Source organism: Sorghum bicolor, chromosome 5 (assembly GCF_000003195.3).
Source record: "Sorghum bicolor cultivar BTx623 chromosome 5, Sorghum_bicolor_NCBIv3, whole genome shotgun sequence".
Classification (NCBI taxonomy): domain Eukaryota; kingdom Viridiplantae; phylum Streptophyta; class Magnoliopsida; order Poales; family Poaceae; genus Sorghum; species Sorghum bicolor.
The window spans coordinates 3708902-3730259 of record NC_012874.2 but is presented as its reverse complement, the minus strand read 5'-3'; the positions used below and the strand labels follow the sequence as shown (position 1 = coordinate 3730259).

Sequence of the window (21358 nt, the reverse complement as noted above, 5' to 3'; positions counted from 1 at the left end):
AATAAATCCCAAGCAATTCTTAAAGTAAGGAAAGAACCTTTGATCTGTGCTAATCTTCCAATGAGTTTCAGTTCCAGTAGGGGACTTCACAAATCTATAGGTCAGAGATGGGATTACATTGAAAACATCCTTAATATGCCGGTGAATCGTTTCTCCACTATGATGGAATTCATGTTGTAGATCTTCATAGCTTGCATTGTGAGAGATCATGTAAAGAAAATGTCCAAGTTTCTCCTCTACCGTAATACCTCTCGTGTCACGTAGGAGATGTTCTGTTCGGAGATATGTTGCTATTGCTCTAAATATGTTAGGCTCCATGCGGAACGCAACAAGGCAATTTTTCTCATGACCCTCTAAAATATTTCTAATCTTTTCTTCACCATACTGACTTGAAGTATGCCTTACTCTTTTCTGTATCCCTCCATTACTAGTTAACAGATATAAGGCAGGCAACCAAAACATCATAATCTCCTCATCCTCCTCTTCCCTCCTCTTCCTAATTAGTGAATCCATTATCTTCTAACTAGAAGGAAAACTGAATCTAAGATGGCTGCAGCTAGCAAAAAAAAAGCAAAAAAAAGGTTTCAGCAAATAACTTGGTAATGTGTGGACATGTATATATATATATATGTGTGTGCTATATGCACACTACAGTTTACAAATATCAATGAGTTCAGAATATGCATAGGATGTGTCTAACATGGCTGCCGCACTTTCCAGGCAACAGGCTATAAAATTGCCGCCATCACCCACACCCACACTTCATCTTGTCGACTAACCTCTCTAATTTTTTTTATAAAACTTAACTAAATTCACAATGAATTGTGGCACCGAATAAATATAGTATTTAGAAACAGCATAAAATATATATTCTTGTAATATGATCATTTGGTGTTCTAAATGTTTTTGCTATCTTTTTTTATATATAAATTCAGCCAAACATCGACCAAGACAACTCTATAAATTATTTTATTTATGGGTAAAGATAGTAGTAGTACAGTAACAACAAAAACATACGCACAACTTTATACATCCGTTTGAACTATAGTACTCTACATAAGTCAAGTCAAACTTCAAAGTTCATACCGCAATTTTAGAAGTATATGTCAACAGCAATAATTCAAGGGTGTATAGACATCATTTTTTAAAACACCGTTCAGCGTAATGCAAGTTTAGTTTAACTATCAGCCCAAATGCAAACAGAAACAATATTACCTAACTAATTTAAAGTTGAGCCCAAATAAAGGAATTAAAGTATGCATATATTTCTTTATTTCAAAGGGAAGGTTGTACTTTCGCTCAATTAGACCTGGTGCAATATTATATTTGCCAAAGAAATAAGAGGAGCTCCAAAAAATTACCGATGGTTTGATGCCCGAATGCAACAGAAAAGTGTCCACCAAGATGCTACTCTACCAGATCTGACTCTCGATCTGAAGGAAAAGAAGAAAGGTGAAATCGAAACCCTAATACTAAAACTAGGTGAAGCATAACCCTGCAGAGTACAGGAGACGGGGAGAAGAGTAAGAGAGAGGTTCGCCGGACCAGATACGGCGGCGGCGGCGGCGGTGACAAGTTAACGATGACGATGTCGCAGATACGGCGGCGGTGACGAGGGTTGGCGCGGCGCGGAGCACGAGGGGCAGGGCACCGCCGAGGAGGCGGTCGGTGGTGGTGCACCGGCGAGGAGGCGACCAGAAGGGCACCGGCGTGGAGGAGGTTGCAGTCGGAGGGGCACCGGCGGCGTGGAGGAGGCCGCACACGAGAGAGGAGACGACGCGACGCGAGCTCGGTCTTCTTTTCCACGGCTCGGGTGGGGATTTTTCTGGCACATGTGTTTTGACGTGTATTCAGTTCTCATCCACGGCAACACCCGTTCAGCCAAATGCAGGTTGGGACCAATCGTGGGAGCTCACCCCGGCGTTGGATTCGGCCCACGACACACGTGGTTTGAGGACCAATCCACGCCAATACTAGAGCTTCCAAACGAGGCCTAATGCTGCTTTGACTACACTCTGCTTGCAATCTCGTGTACGTATTTGTGTTACATTAGTCTCGATCGTCGTATAGACCAATTAACCAGCTAGCTTTGCTGTGACCACGAACGTTAGGCCGCAGATGAGCTTGGATGATTCGTAGCATTTCCTTCAATTAATCAGCACACATACATTTAGCATGCAATTGGTTCGAGAGGATGAGATTCAACCTAGTTTTGGCAGTCGGCAAAGAGGAGCATTCCGGTAGTGATGAATTCAACCTAGTTTTTAAGGATGAGATCCGTCCCCTATTATTTGTTTGGTTGAGTGAGATACGTACGATGGTAGCTTTTTTTGATTGGTTTATGGGATTTAGAAACACGAGAGATTAATTAAGGTCGTCATTTATTCTCTCTCCCTTAGCAATAGTAGTGAGTAGGCCCCACATGTCATCTAGGGCTCGCTTGTCTTGTAGCTAGGCCTTATCTTCTTCCTCCAACATCTCACGTCTGTGGTTCCATGTCCGTGTCGCCTAGGAGGATCTCGGGCGTGTGTCCGTGGTTCCTCGCCTGTATGGCATGCCTCTTCGTCCCGCGCCACCAGCACCATGTCTTGCATAGCCTAGGAACTTGATTGACGCATGATCGGCCTGCAACACCGCTGCTCGCTGCTGTGCCACCACACCACGCCATTGTGCCGCACGAAGCTACCTTGCCACTGCTCTGTCATCCTACGTTGAAGGTCCACTGCCCCCACCACCACATGTGTCGAAGCGTACAAAGATGGCGTGAATTAAGGCTGACCCTAGCCCCTTGATTTCATGGGATGGGCGTAACCCTGAATCTAGGGAATATTCCCCCACAGGGATGGACCCAACCCAAGCTCTTTTCGCAACTAAACACCTCTCCAAGTGAGATCAACCCATCCTATCTCAGCTCCATTCATCCCTTCAACCAATGCTTAATATATGCATTCATATAAACTTTACCTTTACGAGCAACTTCTGGGCTATCACACATTGAGATCGACAAAATCACCATAAACGCTTTGTTGTTGATGGAAACTAACACCATCTACCACATACTAAAATAACAAATAAATCATGTAGTAAATCTAAGAAAATACAACCACCCACATCGAGTCAAGGACTTTAATGTAGGTAGTCAATGGGTCGTCCCACTGTAAGAATACCCCCCCCCCCCCCCAACTCACTATGAAGTAATTTTAACAAAGAGATTTATGATCTTTAAAAAAAATCATATTTTTCAATTCTCCTATACTTCAGATGCTTGATTTTTTTTGTTCAAGGCAACATGTAAATTTATCATTTTTTTTACTATAGAAAAGTATCAATCATAGTTGTTACTAGTTGACTTGCTAAAATTGTTGTCTAAAAATTCAGGTAACTGAACTCAAATATAGCGAAGCAACTCCCTACTTCATGAATGTTTCACACTTTAAAATATGCAAGAAAAAAATAAAAAAGAAAAAGAAAAAAGAAAAAGAAATTCTAGAGTAAAGACAGCTGCATAAAAGGTTGGCGACAAGTAAATGAAAACGAAATAAGGAAGTATAGTTATTCTTCCTGGTCTTCCACGTACGTACGAACCTACAATCCATGCAAATTAAATGTGCCTACACGGCCGGTCTCGCGTTCAGATCGACCCCCAGATGTACTCTCGTTCAAAATTAATTGTTGTTTTTGGTTTTATACTATAAGTTTAACTCGATTTGTAAAAAAGTACGTATAATATTTAATCATGTCTCTAAATAAATTTATTGAAAGTTTGGATTCAAAGATCTTTATAATAATATTTAGTTATGTAACATAAATATTAATATCTTTTAATATATTTTTTGTTAAAGTTATTTTCAAAGAAACACAAACGATAGTTATTTTGGACCGATGGAATAAACTGGTGCATAAGCTAGTTAGCTAGGGACTAGGGTGCCAGTCGTCATCAGATCAAGCTTTTCGTTTAGGGTCTGTTTAGATGCACTCTAAAACCCAAAAATTTATAAGATTCTCTATCACATCGAATCTTGCGGCATATACCTAAACCATTAAATATAGATAAAAAGAATAACTAATTGCACAGTTTATCTGTAAATCATGAGACAAATCTTTTAAGACTAATTACTCCATAATTAGATAATATTTGTCAAATAAAAACAAAAATGCTATAGTATCAAAATTAAAAAAAAGATCTAAACAAGGCCTTAATCGATCGTTTGCTGGTCTGCTAACGAACTCAACGCTAGCTGGCTTCAAAGCTACGTACTAATAGCTTATTTTGAGAGTCAAGAGTCCACTGGACGATGTCCAGACGTTCGCTGGTCGTTCGTTACAGCACGTACTACATCTGGACGGAGTCAGCCACACGTGGAACATGTTAGAATTTTAGCCAATTTCACGAGTAATTTAATCTAGAAAAAAGCAACCGTGAAAATGTTTGTGACATCATACAGGTGTGCATGTGATCCAGCGACATGAACATAGATGATATTAGCTATAAAGAATACAGTAAGAAATCGAGCGATTTCATACCCAGCGGCATCGAAGCCGTTCACGCTAGTCGACATAGCACTTTGCTGATGTAGACGTCCCACTCGATGTTGTGCAGTAATGTAGCAGTGACGATCCCGCGACCTTGCCGAGAACACCGGAAAGAAGACGTTGCAGCGGGATCACCACGAATCAGGAGAATGACAAACTGAAAGTTAAGAAATATCTCTTGCCACCTTTAGTCAACTCTCCATTCATCTCACATACATCAGAATGAATGAGATTTAGCGGTGCCAACTCCCTCGCCGCAACAGCCTTGTGAGGCTTGCGAGGTTGTTTTGCTTCAACACAAGCATGACACTTAGAACTTTTTATCACATCAATTTTCGGAATTAAATTTAAACCAGCTAAGCGAGTCATGCTACCAAAATTAATATGACATAAACGTGAATGCCAAATATTAATATCAACATCATGACTGACATGATTCACAGAATTAAAACAAGTGTCTGTCAAAGACAAGCGGAACAAGCCTCCGCTCTCATAGCCTTTTCCAACAAAAGTACCATACTTAGAATGTACGAACTTATTAGATTCAAACACAAGCTTATAACCATCTCGACAAAGCAAAGAACCACTAATCAAATTCTTCTTTATTGAGGGGACATGATGCACGTTCTTGAGTTGCACGGTCTTTCCGGAAGTAAGCTTCAGATCGACCGTACCAACACCACGTACAGCCGCACGCGCCCCGTTCCCCATCAATAAGGAGGAAGCCCGACCTGCCTGATAAGTAGAAAACAAGGAAACATCAGCACACACATGTATATTTGCACCGGTATCAATCCACCAATCAGGAGAATGACAAACTGAAAGAACAGTAGGCAATAAATTACCATACCCCGATGTTCCTACATCAGTCTCAACGGTGTTTGCTGATTTGTTGGCTGGAGGCTTCCACTTAGCCTCTGGACACTCTCTTGCATAGTGTCCAGTTTTGCCACACGTAAAACAATTCCCTTTTTCCTTGTTCTTCTTGTTCTTCTTCTTAAAAGCAGTAGTGTTCTTTGGCTTCATCTCAAACTGGTTTTTCTTCTTTTGTGGTTTGGGATGATTCTTTTGCACCACATGTGCACTAGATCTCCCATCAAAAACCTTCTTCCCTTTAACATCTTTTGCTCTCGCCTTATCTTCCACATCAAGAGTACCAATGAGCTAAGCAACGTCAAACTCTTGTCTCTTGTGTTTCAGAGAAGTAGCAAAATCAGACCAAGATTGTGGCAGCTTTGCAATGATACAACCTGCCACAAACTTAGGAAGTGCACAGCCAAACAGCTCAAGATCTTTCACCAGCGCTTGTATCTCATGAGCCTGTTCCACCACCGGACGGTCCTCGACCATCCGATAGTCATGAAACTGTTCCATGACATACAACTCAGAGCCGGCGTCAGAAACACCGTAGCGGGCCTCAAGTGCATCCCACATTTCTTTACCAGTCTGCAGTGGCACATATGCATCAACTATGGTGTCCCAAGCACGCCCAGTAGTCCAGCTCTGAACCTAGTATCGGCATCCCGGAATGCACGCTCCTCCTCTGGAGTATGCGGCCCGATAGCCCTAGGTTCGACCACATGGAAGCAGTGCATCGAGGTCATCCACAACATGCACCTCTGGCGCCACCTTTTATAGTGTGTGCCCTCAAAAATATTGGGTTTCACCATGCTCGCAAAACCAGTACTCGAAAAAGGCCTATCACGTTTTTGGATTGTTAGAATTTTAGCCAATTTCACGAGTAATTTAATCCAGAAAAAAGCAACCGTGAAAATGTTTGTGACATCATACAGGTGTGCATGTGATCCAGCGACATGAACATAGATGATATTAGCTATAAAGAATACAGTAAGAAATCGAGCGATTTCATACCCAGCGGCATCGAAGCCGTTCACGCTAGTCGACATAGCACTTTGCTGATGTAGACGTCCCACTCGATGTTGTGCAGTAATGTAGCAGTGACGATCCCGCGACCTTGCCGAGAACACCGGGAAGAAGACGTTGCAGCGGGATCACCACGAAGAAGACGTTGCATCGAGTAGTCGTGCCGCGCCGCGACACTCCCCAAAAACGTGATCGCCGGTCTTCACCCGAGCAGGTGAACTCGTCGCCGACGTGCGTTCCGGAGGCTCCTACTCTTCCAAAACTTGTGCTCGCAAGGTCTGGAACGGGGAGACTATAGAACAGCAAGAACTTTGGTTCTGTATTTTTCGTACATCTAGACCAGACGTAGAGCTGGGTATATATAGCTCCGCTCGGATGAGCAAGTGAACGGACACATGCGTGAAGCGAATAGACACAGGCATGAAGCAGTAGGCAATTAACGTTGGAATTGGTAACTCTCGTATTGATTTTGCCACTTGCCCATTAGTTAATGGAAACGGAAAGCACTTTCATAACTCACGTGCACTAGAGCTCTAATGGCAAGATAGAATACCGAACGTTCTCGTTACCTTGGTTCTTGCCTTATCATGTTCACTGCCAGCCCAATCGCCAACATGTGTAGCATTTGGTCCATGTCCCATATTGGTAATAAACCAATAAATATTATTTTATATAAATCATAGAGTTTTATATTATATGGTGTAACCCATAATATATCAACAGAACAGAGATCAAGAAAGCTTGCCGTGTTAGGCCTTGTTTAGTTCCAAAATATTTTGCAAAATCGACACTGTAGTTTTTTCGTTTGTATTTGACAAATATTATCCAATCATGGACTAACTAGCCTCAAAAGATTCATCTCGTCAATTTCGATCAAACTGTACAATTAGTTTTTATTTTTGTCTATATTTAATACTTCATGTATTTGTCTAAAGATTTGATGTGACGGAAAATCTGAAAAATTTTGCAAAATTTTTTGGGAACTAAACAAAGCTTGTGGAGTCTGGCAGGCACGAAGCGAGTTTGGCAAATGATCTGCTGTTGACTCCAGTAGTATTATACTCACAGTTTTCTTTACTACTGCTCCCTCTATTGTTCCAAAAATCTTAAAGAGTCAAAACATCTCAAATTTAACTAAAGTTATAGAAAAATTATAAAATATATGACATCAAATAATATACTATGAAAATATAATCAATAAAGAACCCAATGATACTTAGTTGGTGTCATAAATGTTATTATCCTTCCATATAAATTTGGTCAAATTTAAGATATTTTGATCCTTCAAAATTTTTGGAATGATTTATAATTTGGGACGAAGGGAGTACTATGGAAAGAAATTAATTAGCTACCTGACCAGACCCAGGAATCGTGCAACCTTTTTAGTCGCTTGACATATGATACGATTACTAGTATCTTGTACTGCCCCTTGACTGCAACTAAAGTAATGGACTAATGGAGGCCTTCTCTTTCGTCACTTCGTAAAGCACAACAGACTTGCCCACGTTGTGATTCCTCTTCTGCTCTGGTCAAGAGCATATTTGGTTGCCAGGCCAACCCTTAGGCAGGCCAGCCGAGGCTAACATTGGCCTGTTTAGTCTCTCCTAGCTATGGGCCTTAGCTAGGCCTTTGCTAGCCGCTGTACAAGCCTTGGTCTGGGTCCAGAAAAATGGAATGATGATCTGTTTTTCTAGGCGTGCCTGCTTCGCCACGTGGGCCTAGGTGGCCATCGGTGGCCACCAAATAAAAGGTGATTTCTAGGTACTACACCCGCGGTGCAGCACTCACTCTCACTCTCGCTCTCACACTCGTAGTTGCTCTTGCCCCCCCCCCCCTTCCATCTCCGTCCTTGTCGGGTGTCGCCGGTGGCGGTGAACCTCATCAACGCTTCTAGTAAGCGAGTGTGGCCACTGGTACGCACCCTAATCCCCTTCTCCCTCTATGGATACCGAGGGTTCATGCCACCATACCGAGGCACAAAGACATCATCTAAGGGAATTTGGAGTTAGGACCGCCCAAAATCCAAGAGAGCTTTTCAATCTTAGGCATTCCTCCTTGAGGGTCATAGTTGAAAGGACTTGGGTCGTTGAAGAATAGGTTCAAGATCCTTTACAACAAGCCATTTCACCCCTACAACAAGCCATGTCATGGGGTGCCCAAACTTCTTCAGATCTGACATGGTGACCTACCTCAACTATCTCATGGAGCACAAGGCTCCTGCAATGGTCTTTATGGAGATGTCACCATCTGACAAGGAGTTGTGAATCAACACTCATTTGGCCAAGCTCAGAGGCCATATGGCCTTCCGATGAAGTGGAGATGTGTGAATGAGAAGCCATCTAACCTGATGTAGTAGCCTAACCCATTTTGATAGTGTAACATTTGCTATAATGTTAAAATTACCACTGATTTGTAGGATTCGTTATGGTAGGGTTGAACTATCTCGGATAGTAGGCTACCACATCTTGGTTGCTGCATTTAGCATTGATGAACTATTTATGGCTTTCTTACTCATCATGGTTAACTTTTAAACAATTGTTACTCATTTGATATGTGAACCTATCTTGTTGAACCTTGGTTCTGTGTTTCTTAGTCAAGTTTGTGCATTGTTGCAGTGATGAAGAACAAGTTTTTGTCATGTTTGTTCCCACAAGCCTAGAGTGTACAACACATGGATGGACTGCCACCATCAAGTGACACGTTACCCCAACAATCTTCATACCAGTTTTCCTTCAAGGGAACAAGTAGAGCAAGCCCTATTCGAGTTCTAGGAAGCTCAAAGTAAGAGGAACATCAACAAAGTGGAGACAATCGTGGAACCAGTTGTCGTCGTAGACAAGAAGAAGTATGAAGGAGTCAAGATCAATGTGAAGGACATCATCCTTGACGTTCTGATTGTTGTTGTCATCATTCAGGCCTATTACTTGTGCAAGTAGATGATTGTTGTGGTGAGAGCACACTGCTCAAAGGTTGTATGGTCACAGTGAGGGTAAGCCTATCGATTCTTAGGAAGTGGTGAGAGCACACTACTGTGGACAAGCAACCAATCACACCAACAGTTGGCCCAACTAGTGCAACCAAGAGCTAAAGTAGGCAACCAAACAAAATCTCATGTAAGGAGGCCATGTTTGACATCCCAATGCTACCCAAGCTCTAATCCTAGCTAGGTTAGGATTTGGCCAACAAACAAAATAGACCCTTAATCTCCAAGAAGACACGCTGGCGGCTAGCCCCTCTGAAGCCCTCCACAATATGTCGTTCGATTTTGTACTCAAACTACAGAATCAGGTATCCTACACTCTAAATTGTCTAACACCTGATAAATCACACCCCAAAACTGATTTTAGCGGTGGTTTCATGATGGTTTTGGCCTAAGTTGTAACAGGTTAGGAGTGAGGGGTTCAAATTTTTTTTGCGAATTTCATAGTACAACGCACGCACACTCAATCCTAAGAACGTACGCACGTAAACCCTACCCCTATGAGGACCTCCAAAAGACTGAGTCGGCAAATCTCGAAATTCACAAAGTCACCACGGGCACCTCGCTGTTGACGTTGAAATACCTTGACACTTTATAGGAGTCAAATTTTACATTATGTAAATTTCTCACTCATTATATAAAAAAAATAAATTTCTCACTTTTTTGAGAAAATACAAATTTCTCGCTGGCCAGTTATATATGATACTATTAGTAACTTGAATGTCCCTAGATTGCAGCAAAAGTGAGGACGTGGCCTAGTAAGAAATGGCCCATGGCCGGAATGGAGGCCTTTTCTTTCACTTCAATAAAGCACAGCAGACATGTTCAGCCTACAGTTCGCTGGCCCATGTTGTGATTCCTCTTCATCTTCACCTCCAACAACAAACACTAGCTGCTAGCCCCTCTAAATCCATCCACAATGTGCCGGTGAAGCTAGAAAAATAATTGGACTCTGAAGCAACAAAACAACATTCTACCAGTAAATTTGAGATGTAAACCTGATTGGAAAAAAATTATACTCACTAGTAGACAAAATTCACAAGCATCGTCGTCGATGTCGAATTCACGAGTCGAGCTACTACTCCAGCTGCCAAGAAGGCGACCCAACGCCACGGAAACCAACTTGTAGTCTTACAGTATGTTTCAACGGTCACTCGGTTTAGCTGCAATATTAGCAACCGTATTTACAAGAACAGGGTTACAGGAAGGTGGTGGAAAACACACAGATAAACTTTACATGATACGGTTAAAAAAAACTCACTGATCACGGATGCAACCGAAATTTCCAGTGTTCAACATCCAACCACTAGACAAATGTTCTGTTTGACTTCAGTAAACATAAAATCTACAGACTTTCCTGATATCATGGATTGGCAAGAAAAAAGTCATATATATTTTCCCTTGGTAGAAGAATTCTGTGTAGTCTCATGATTAAACCAGCCATTGTTCTCCCATCAAAAGGTATTATACAGGCTTGATGTACCCAAACTACAGAAACCACCACACATGACAAAGAAGAAACGTCTAGTGCTGGCAAGAAGGCACTAACAGAGAAGTTTAAATTAACAAGCCTAACAAATTCAAGGCAAGGTATCATGTAATAGTTTATCCCCCAGGTACCACCAATTTTTGTTCTCTTTTATCCCTTCCTCATCTCCGCCTATTTACAGATTCAGCTATTCTCTATGTGCTCAGCATTCTCATTATTACTCCACGATGCAGAAGCGCCTGTTTACAGATTCAGTCATTCTTTCTGTGTTCAGCATTCCCATTGTTACTGGCCGACGCAGCAGCACCACGCTGCACCATTTGCAGTTGGATTTGTAACATCTGGAAAGAAGAAAAAGCTTATGAGTGTCGTTGGATATTGATATCAGTGAAAGAAAAGTCCATGCATTATTTAAGCATGTCATCGTAAACTAAAGGTGTAACGACAATTAGCCTAACACAATTGCCGTAAGTGCATGAATGTAACAAGCTGGTCCAATCTAGTTACTGAGTGTTATACAAGAAAAGCATTTACGACTTTAGAGGAAAAAAATTCAGATTGTGTAATCTGGGAGTAATGCAGAAGACAAGCTCATGAACTTGCAGTCTACATTAAAATGTACTACATTCCAAATTATAAGTTGTTTTGGCTTTTCTATGTACATAGCTTTTTATATGAATGTTCTATATGCTATGTCTAGATACATAGCATAAGTTATGTATGGAGAAATCCAAAACGACTGGTAGATCATATATGCCACTTGTGTGCTACATACTGTTTTGTAGGAATCAATGGTAATCAGATTGCATGCTATGGGTGGCATATTTTCATAGTTACACCAGTAGTCAATGACAAGCAGACTGTTACATATCCATACAGGTAACTTACGTTAACATAGTCAGAAGGTATTAAAAACATCACACAGATACCAAGTGCAACAAATTCTTTTTCGTGTGTGATCATGCAATGAATGAATCATTACATAGATGCAAGTTGGGTCAAATACTCAATTGTGTGATACAGAAGCTATCCATCCATGTCGGATATCGTGCAAGTCATCAGCACCAATGTTTGCAGGTCGTCCGATTAGTTGCGATTAGACGTCCTGGTCGGTCCCAAGTGTTCGATTAGGAGCTCCGATTCAACCAGCTCGACCAGAAAGCTGGTCGTCCGATTAGTCGACGACTAATTGTGATTAGTCGTCCGACTAGGACATGAACGACCAGTTTGGTTACTTTGTTTTTGGGCCTGTTTAACCAGGACATGGACTTTGGTTATGTAATATGCTGGTTGTGTGGCTGCTATGGTCTGCTAAATGTTAGTTATTTGCTATTGCAGCAGTGCTGCTGTTAAGGTGTGTCAAGATCAAGACTGCATTAGTGTTGCTGCTTGCTAATTATGGTATTCCAGGCTTCTAGCAACAAGTCAGCAAAGAAATGGAGTCTGGGACATGAATATGGACCTCTGGACAGTGCAGAAAAGAGAGGAAAACAACTCCCACAAATAAGTCACCAGCTAAACACTAATACAGTCTTGATGCTTCCTTTATTGTGTATAATATAGTATATATAGAGAGGTATATATATAGGTATATGTCCTGATATACATGGACGACCAGGGTCGATTAATCGACCTGGTCGATGATTAATCAGCCGACCTGAAAACATTGATCAGCACAAATGAAGATTGCAGAGTATGCAGCTTTGCATGATTGCAGCTAAATATGAGCTTGCAATAGAAATATATATGATATTGCAACTTTGAAGACCTATCTAGCTCATTATAGCTTGTATGCAGCACTTGTTGATCACATCATGAAGTAGCATGGAAGGATTTAAGCTGAGTATTTGGGGTTAAAGATTCTTTCTTACCTCAATCTGGCTCTTAATAAAGTTTTCTTGTGCCTTCTGCAATGAATTTTCAAGATCCCTTGTGCTTGTTCCTGAACCAACAGCACCATTTGCATTAACATGCAGAGGCACTAAACCGTCACTGCTGTTTTGTAACTGCATTTCTTGGTCTTTTTGTGACTGATTGGAGCTACTTGCTTCAGATTGTGGTGTGCTTGATGTAGACTGGGGAGGACCAGACCTGCTGGTTGAATACAACATACGTATTAGTATTATGCTTTATATCATAACACCCCTACATTTTATTATGCTATAAATATAGTAAGAATTAAATTATAGTGAATACAAAGTACCGGAAAGTAGACAAGCATGGTTAACCAGCCAGTTTGCCAAGATGAAAAACTTTGCAATTAGACTTCAGACAGTTCCAGAAACATACCTGTTTAGGGTGTTTGCTGGAGGATAAACAAAAGATCTTCCATATAAAGAAGCTGCCGCTGCAGCAGCTTCAAGTTTTGCTTGGCGCCTGCTTATGTTCTCACCTGGTGCTCCTTCTGAGGATGGAGTAGCAGTACCTGCAGCTGTATTTTCTCACATCAAAACAGTAATCACAAATATAGACTGACCACAGAGTGCAATCCTTTATGATACTAATGAAGACTAAAATCAGAATATGTGAGGGGGCAAATAAGATCAGATCAATAAAAGGAAACTCACCAGGCTGAACTCCAGCTTGAGCTCCATGTTGTCGTGCTGATGCAGCGCGTCCATTATCTGCGGGAATGATTGGAGCTCTGCATGTAGGGCAAGTGTGCTGGCGCTCTAGCCAAGACCTTAGACAATGCACATGGAACAGATGCCCGCAGAGCAGTTTCTTTGCTGTAGTCATCTCCTCACGGCAAATAATACATGTAGCATCGCTCCTGAATACAATAAAATTCAAATGACTTTCTATAGTCGAGTCAACTGAATTGCCAAAGTTACAATACAAAAACTTACGCATCGAGCTCTTCTGCTGTAGCATCTGGAAAGCGTTCATTCATGTTGGAAGTGATCTTTCTGTAGCGCACATAATCTGCAATGCGGATTCTGAAGTTGCGGAAGGTCTCATATAGCTCACGAATCAAGTGCAGTGGGACACCGTAGTTCCTGATATCAGTATAATGAATCAACAACCATAGTTTACATTATAGTATCAGAGTACCATAATAAGAGAACTTACAGGAAGATAGCTATGAAGAAGAGCATGTATAAGGACAAGTGCACAAGGTCACTGATGAGCTCCAAGTAAAATGTATACACTGCCTTTCTCTCCCATTGGCCTTCCATTAGCATGTCACTGACATAGAATATATACTTCACGAATGTTGATACTGTGGATGTTGCTAATATCATATACCTGAAACATGATTTATACTTGTTAGCTATTAACGAGTATTTTGGATCTTAAAACGGTACATCAATAAATAATTGTGAGGTATTTAATTGCCAGGCATACCCCTTGCCTTGGAAGCAAGAAGCAAAGAAATTATAGTATAGCTGGAGTTTCATGCTAAATGGATCAAATACTTTGCAGTCACTTAAAGTATTGCTCAAACCTAAACAGACATAATTGTACAAGCTTGTAGACTAACATCTCATAACATAGCAACAAGAGCTATAGATGATAGCAAGCTTGAGACTGTTGAGGTAGTGAAATACATATTCATGGCTTAGCATATATATGTGAAGCAATTTTTCAAAAAGAGAAATGCAAACCTTGCATTAGTCATATGGTATAGGGCAGGCAAAGGACGGACATTAGTCATATGGTATAGGGCAGGCAAAGGACGGTACACAATGGAATGAGATTGCATTACTGAAGAATTAAGACCTTTGTGGCAGGCATCGTACAGTGCAAGTAGAACTACAAAAAGACACTCACTTGATATATAGACCTAAAATATAGTGCTTCTCGGTTATTTCCATTATTTTGGGAAATGTCATTTCAAAGAGTTTGTCCATTTTAACCAACTCTAATAATGTTGCGAAAAGAGGACAAATTATTACACACATTGATACAGTGATAAAGTGAAGACATAAAGTGCAGCATAGATACATCTCAATCAAAATAAAAATAAAAAAGAAAATTGAGCTTACTCAAAGGAGAAGAAGATGGCAACGGATGCCTCCCGCTTCTGTATGAGTGACCTGAGCGAGTTAGACAGGAAGAGGCAGTCGACGGTGAGCAGGAAAACCATGAAGGAGACGATCCTGACGTGCGAGAGCAAGGGCACCGAGGGGGTGGTCTCGATGTACTCGACCCTCTTCTGCGCGAGCCAGTGCAGCGCCTTGACGAGGAGCAGCGCGGCGACCATGGCGAGGAAGGACACCGAGAAGTCCTGCCGGAAGATGGTGACAGCAAAGAGGATCTCGATGACCTCCCGCCAGGACTGCTCGTTGAGGCGCTCGACCTCAGCCTCCCGGAGCGGGCCGAGGAAGAGGCGCCTGGCGAGCTGCCAGGCGACGCACATGGCGACGAGGCCCGTGTTGAGGAGCAGCACGAAGCAGATCTTGGACGTGGAGAGGTACACCATCGCCGGGTAGAACTGCTCCCGGCTGCTGAACGCGTAGTACGCCGCCGACGCCGTCGCCAGCAGGCTGAACGCCGCGTACGTCGGTAGTCGGATCATCTTCGCCACCGGGGACCGCCGCCCGCCCGCCCGCTGGAAATCACCCAACGATTCCCGCAACGAAACCGCACCAGAACACCACTGGGTCGCCTAGAACAAACGAACGATCCAAATTGTCAGCCAGCTCACCGGCGGAGCCAAGGCCCTGCCACCCTGGGCAGCTGGCCGGGCTCCCACGTTACAGCAGAGGCGGGAGGGGGAGAGGGAGGTGCGTACCCAGGGTCGCCGGCCGGTGCGCGGAGGACGGAGGCGACTGGCGAGAGGCGGGAGGGGGAGCCGCCGACGCCGCCGCCGAGACTGGGACTGCCTCTCCGTCGCTGGACGCCGTCGAGGGGCCGCCGCCGAGACTGGGATCTTCCGCTGGACGACGCGCGGAAGATCCGACCTGGGACCGCCGAGACTGGATCTGCGCTGAGGACCGAGCCTGAGCGGGGCTGCGAGGAAGATAGAGCGTCGGCGCTGCGCTGCAAGGAGCTGGCCGTGCGTGGGTTTGATGGGGCACTAAATAAAAGCCCATACAATTTTTTTCCTTTTTTATTTTTCATTTTTTTTAGCAACTTCTATTTCTTTTCTAACATCTTTTGACAAATTAGCACCTATACAGTTAATATCTATATATTTAGAATAATATATGTTAGGAATTATAATAGTGTCTCCAGAGTCCAATTACATAACATTGTGACATAATTATTTTTCTAAAAATATTTTTTAAAATACAAACCCTATTAGGAAAAACTATGAAAAAATTCCCTCACACCTTTTATATAAAAAGGAAAGAGGAAAGATAGACAAGGATATTCATTTGCTCTTTCTCAATTGCTTTCTACTCTCTTCTCAGTTTATTCGGTTTAAGATTGAAATTGTAATGTCTACTACATCACAATAACTCTTAAGAGATTAGTGACGCTTAAGCATGCTTAAACTTAGTCAGCGAATCACTGCTCGCTTAGCACTTAACCTCTCTTACAATCTTGTGTTATGTTTATCTTATTAGTATTAGTATGACATTACGCCCACGCTATATAAAATCTTGGCTTCGCCACTAAGCCAGCTAATCCAAACAAGGGGGCGGAGCCAGTGAAGAACTTGGGCGACAATATTTAGAAAAAAATCGAAATTGGTAGTAATTAAACACGTATACGTATACACTGTAATTAGATCAGATCCGGATACAGATAGCCAAATAGCGTAAGTTAGGGTTTGTGAGCTTGGTTTCGCACAGCAGGAAGATAAGAGAAGGGTTAGGAATACGGCATGCCTGGTGGGTACTCGTCGCCGGCGAAGAATCCGAGGGACCCTGGCACCTGACGGAGGGCGGCGGCGTCGGTCGCCGTCGTCGCCACGAGAAAGAGAGAGAGGGGTGAAGTGGTGAACGCCTGAACGGGAGAAGAATCCAGCAGGGGTATTTTTGTCCTGGGCCGGCAGTAGGCCTGGAAACTAGTTGTCGAACTAGGCCCATGGAAACTAGTTGTCTAGGCCCATTGGTCCAAAACAGATCATTTGTTTGAACAACTCATCAAATTGTAGTATCCAGATGGAGAATTTGAGTTCCACTCAACCAAAAAAAGATGGAGAATTTGAGATCAAATTCTGACCTTTGTCTTCTCTTCTGATGAGATCAGACACTCATGAGCTACATATTGAATCCAAATAAATTAGAAAACTAAAATATTTTTTAGATTACATAGTATAGATACTCACAACACACGCATATTATAAATCATAATAATATCGTACAATTTTTCTTTCAAAAGCGCTCCAATGCTCAGGAACCAGCTAAATTAAATAGAATGTCCGAACCGTTTCTCGATCAGACAAAAACCATGAGTTAAATTTGCAAATCTCTAACTACTTGTGAGCCCTCAAAATAACTATTCCTGACATTGTAATTAAGAACCCCATGCTAACTAGGGTTGGGCACTTTTAAACATGAAACAGAAAACAAAGTCAAACAAACTTTGACTTCAATTTTAACATCCAAGAACTTGGGTTATCGGCTTCTCTTTCCTCCTCAACTTTTGTTTGAGCAGATCTCAATTGACTGAGAAACCAAAAACCAATCCTACCACCTACATTGAGTCACGAGCGCAGAGTTTGTAGTTTGCACTAACATACAACATCAGGGGATATTGTTAATATTTTTTCTAAAGCTAGTCAAACTTAAAAAAGTTTGACCAACATACTTCATAGAGTGATAATTATTAAATAGGGATCAAGGGACCAAATCCAAGTCTTGCTATAGCATGGACACATTTTTTCCTTGGTGAATAGATTCATCGCTTCAGAAGCCTTAAGAGAATCTCCACATGGATCTTTATCATAAAATTTAGAAAAGAAACCCCAAAACATAATCCAATAGTCTTCATCTTTTTCGCTCTCCAAGTCACCCTTCTCACTCTTCACTACTTGAGATACTACATAGCCCTCTAAATACAATATACCATAGTTTTCTATGATTTTTTTCACACAAGAAAACTATAATAAACTATATGGGTATAATAAAGAATAAAAACCGGAGACTGTATTCATTGAATGGCTCTCAAATAGAGATACAAAGACTGAAATTTGTAGAGGCTTGTGAAGTTCCTCTAGTAGCGAATATGTAATAAAACCATATGTACGAGTAGTGAATTATTTTTTAGACGGCGGTTCAATAATTTCAATTTTATGACAACCTTTTTGTGATCTCGCGGTTCCAAAAGGCTAGGAAGTATATGAATACATGATATTATGAGCTTTTATCTTTCCCTACCGGAAAAGACTATGTAAATGATGTATCTTGTTCATGTTGCACACCCACACCGAAAACAACCTTTCTCTTTCTTCCTCCTTTTAGTAGTAGTTTGCAAAAAGAAACCAACATGGTTTCCCTTCCTTTACTAGTTTTCAAGAAAACAACGAGGTAGAGTGTCGCAGCTCATGCTACTCTCTCCATTCCAAATTATGGGTCACTTTGATTTTTTTTGTTCATCCATCCATTTTACCATATATCTAGTCTAGCTATAATATCGACAATACAAAGCCACCTGATCCATCAAATGAAAGAATCAGAGAAGTATGATATCGACATATCATGTAGGTGTAGCAAATATACTCATTTTGGCATAGCCAATATATGTGATTACGTGAAGAGGAGAAACGTGAACAGAAAGACAGTGTAGGTGTAGCAACGGCTCATTTCGGCATAACTATGTGAGGAAGAGAAACGTGAATAGAATGACAGAGACAAAGGCCTTGTTTGTTTACTTCCAAAAATTTTTGCAAAATAGAAATAGTAGCACTTTCGTTTGTATTTGACAAATATTGTCCAATTTTGAACTAACTAGGCTCAAAATATTCGTCTCGTCAATTCCGACCAAACTGTGCAATTAATTTTTATTTTCATCTATATTTAATACTCCATGCGTACCTCTAAAAATTCGATCTAAACAAGGCGTTCATCCCAAAAACCAAAAACCAAAAACTTTTCAAGATTCCCTGTCACATTGAATCTTGCGATATGCATGGAGCACTAAATACAAATAAAAATAAAAACTAATTACACAGTTTACCTGTAAATCACGAGATGAATCTTTTAAGCCTATTTACTTCATGATTAGACAATGTTTTGTTAAATAAAAACGAAAGTGCTACAACTAAACAAGGCCTAAATACCAAAAAAAAAACAAAGCAAGATAGAGAGAAAAATATCCCAAAAAAACAAGAAAGAGAAGAAAAATACAAAAATACCTTCCATTGCCGGGATTTGAACCCGGGTCGCCTGGGTGAAAGCCAGGTATCCTAACCGGACTAGACGACAATGGATTTGATATGAATTTTTCATCCCATAGTTTTACTTAATAGAGATAACAGTGCAAGCAAAGCAAAGTGAATTCCGATATTACAGGCAGAGAGCAGAGTGATAAAGTGGAAGGTAACTTAATTCTGACTAATCTTGTGGGAGACGATCATGTTCAGCACTAGAAGACAAAAGGTCCCTCATGGGCGGTTTTTGCAGCAGTGTGTGTGTGCGCGCGCGCGCGCGTGGCGCGAGCCTGCCGGAGCCGGGAGCGACACGGCGCACTGGCGCATGCTCTCGCTGCGCTGCAGTGCGTGTGCGGAGGCGGCAGCGGAGGCAGACGTATGTGTCGTGTCTTGCGGCCGCAGCCGACGGCGGAGGACGTCGCGTGGCGTGCATGCGGCCGCGGCGCGGAGCAACCCAACCGTACGTCATGCGGGATCATCAGGAAGGGATTCCGGCGGCGGCGAGTCGGCGACGTGGTCATCTTATGCTGATCGACGAAACCCTGCGTGTCGTGGCCTGAGCAATGGGCACACCGTCGGACTCCAACACTTGACGGGCGGCTCCTGCTCGTGCTCGGTAGCCTCAGTTCCGACTCCCAAGTAACCCGCGGCGGCGGCGGCGGCGACACGGACCTCAGCTCCGACTCCGATCGACTCACCCCTACTACCCTACTGTGTACCTGAGCGAGATTTCTTGAGCTCCGACTCCGACACACCCCATTCCCTGTGCCTCCCTATATATCTCACGGATGCTGCTCTGCCACGGCCGATCCATCCATCCTCTCCGCCTCGCCCAGCCCAGCTCACCTGCGACGCCGCTAGCTTCTCGTTCGCTGGTGCCGCCGTGACCAACCGTGCGCGCCGTCTCCATCTGAGATCCGATCCATGGCGATCCCGGTCGCCCGCGTGCACCTCGCCATGGCACATGCGGCTCTCCCCGCGCTGCTCCCGACCCCGCCCAAGTGGAAGATGCTACCGCTGCTCCCGACGCCACCACCGTGCGTCGTCACAGCCATCCTCCAAGCAAAGCCGCCGCTGCTCGCCAAGCCCAGCCGCCGCGCCGACTCCGACGAGCGGTGGGACGCGCGCAAGACCAAGCCGCCGACTAGCGCAGAACCCTCATCAGCCTCAGCATCATCAGGCGCTCGTTCCGCCGACAGCCTCGTCATCAGGAGCAGCACGGGCCATGGATCCCCGCGCAAGAACACGACCTCGCCGCCGCCCAAGCCTGGCCGGGCGGACTCCGTGGAGAGGTGGGACGCGCACAAGATGGCAGCGAGCCCAGCTTCGCCGCCGCCGCCGCCGCCGCCGTCGTCGTCTTCAGGCAAGTGGACGATCAGCCACGCCCACGCGTCATCCGCCGAGCGCTGGGACGTGCACAAGAAGTGCTGCCCGACGCAGGCCGAGCTGCTCGACGACGGCGAGAGCAGCAGTACTGGCAGCAACGACATCGAAGACATGGAGGAGGAGATACTATGGAAGCCGCGGGCCATGTACGCTGGACCGGGCTTCGTCGTCGCCGCGCCGGAATCCAGCATGCTTCCCATGCCAACGGCGTTCTTGGTTCCCGTTGCATAGTTGTTTCTTCAGTTAGCAAAACCAAGTTGTGATCGCCTAGCAGAGATGCTACACTCGTGGGCTCTAATGAAGTTGTGTTAGATAGAGAGCAGAGATGTTAGAATTTGCAAGTGTTCTATTCTTCTTTTTGAAACGAAGTGTTCTACACTTCTATTACTATATGTATTTATATTCCGGCAGATCTTTGATTTCATTTAATTTGAATTTGGTACCTCTGCGAGCTGAAACTGTAAACAGATGCAATATGTAAGTATATGGTCTTGACTCTCACTGATTCTGTTTCAGTTTCAACAACAGTACAACTTTGCCTACTAATTACTGAAAGAGGAACACTGACAAAAGTACAGCTGCAGAACAATGTGATGCAAGCATCACAAACTCTGTTTATTGACGGAGTTGAAAACATGAACCATTTGACATTTGCACACGCGACACTGCCACGTACAAATGAGCATCTAATCTAATTTGCTGAACCATTTGACATTCACCTGTAAGACTATTCCTTTTAAAGTGCAAAGTTCAGGCACAGTTTTTATGAGAACAGAAACCTGAACATAATTGGAATTCAAATCAAAGAACATAAAAGCTA

General features: G+C 43.0%; 2 protein-coding genes and 1 non-coding gene across 6 annotated transcripts; 1 reads left to right on the top strand and 2 right to left on the bottom strand.

The window, feature by feature from the left end:
* On the bottom strand, positions 10768-15882 carry LOC8058559 (ERAD-associated E3 ubiquitin-protein ligase HRD1). Of its 4 annotated transcripts, none has more exons than XM_021461514.1 (8): positions 15625-15882; positions 14876-15498; positions 13959-14135; positions 13736-13885; positions 13454-13659; positions 13176-13317; positions 12758-12980; positions 10768-11227 (listed from the first exon to the last, which is right to left on the bottom strand). In XM_021461514.1, exons 2-8 carry the CDS (start codon positions 15406-15408, stop codon positions 11138-11140), a joined length of 1521 nt encoding a protein of 506 aa, XP_021317189.1. In that variant the 5' UTR covers positions 15409-15498; positions 15625-15882; the 3' UTR covers positions 10768-11137. The 4 variants fall into 4 exon arrangements, with proteins under 4 accessions (XP_021317189.1, XP_002449013.1, XP_021317190.1 ...); XM_002448968.2 differs by having other exon boundaries at positions 12758-12977; XM_021461515.1 differs by having other exon boundaries at positions 13176-13311.
* Positions 19139-19212, bottom strand: TRNAE-UUC. Its single transcript has one exon. It is a non-coding gene; the product is annotated as a tRNA-Glu (tRNA).
* LOC8058558 (proline-rich receptor-like protein kinase PERK14) lies at positions 20077-20769 on the top strand. The gene has a single exon (XM_002450253.1). The coding sequence runs from the start codon at positions 20077-20079 to the stop codon at positions 20767-20769; it is 693 nt and encodes a 230-aa protein (XP_002450298.1).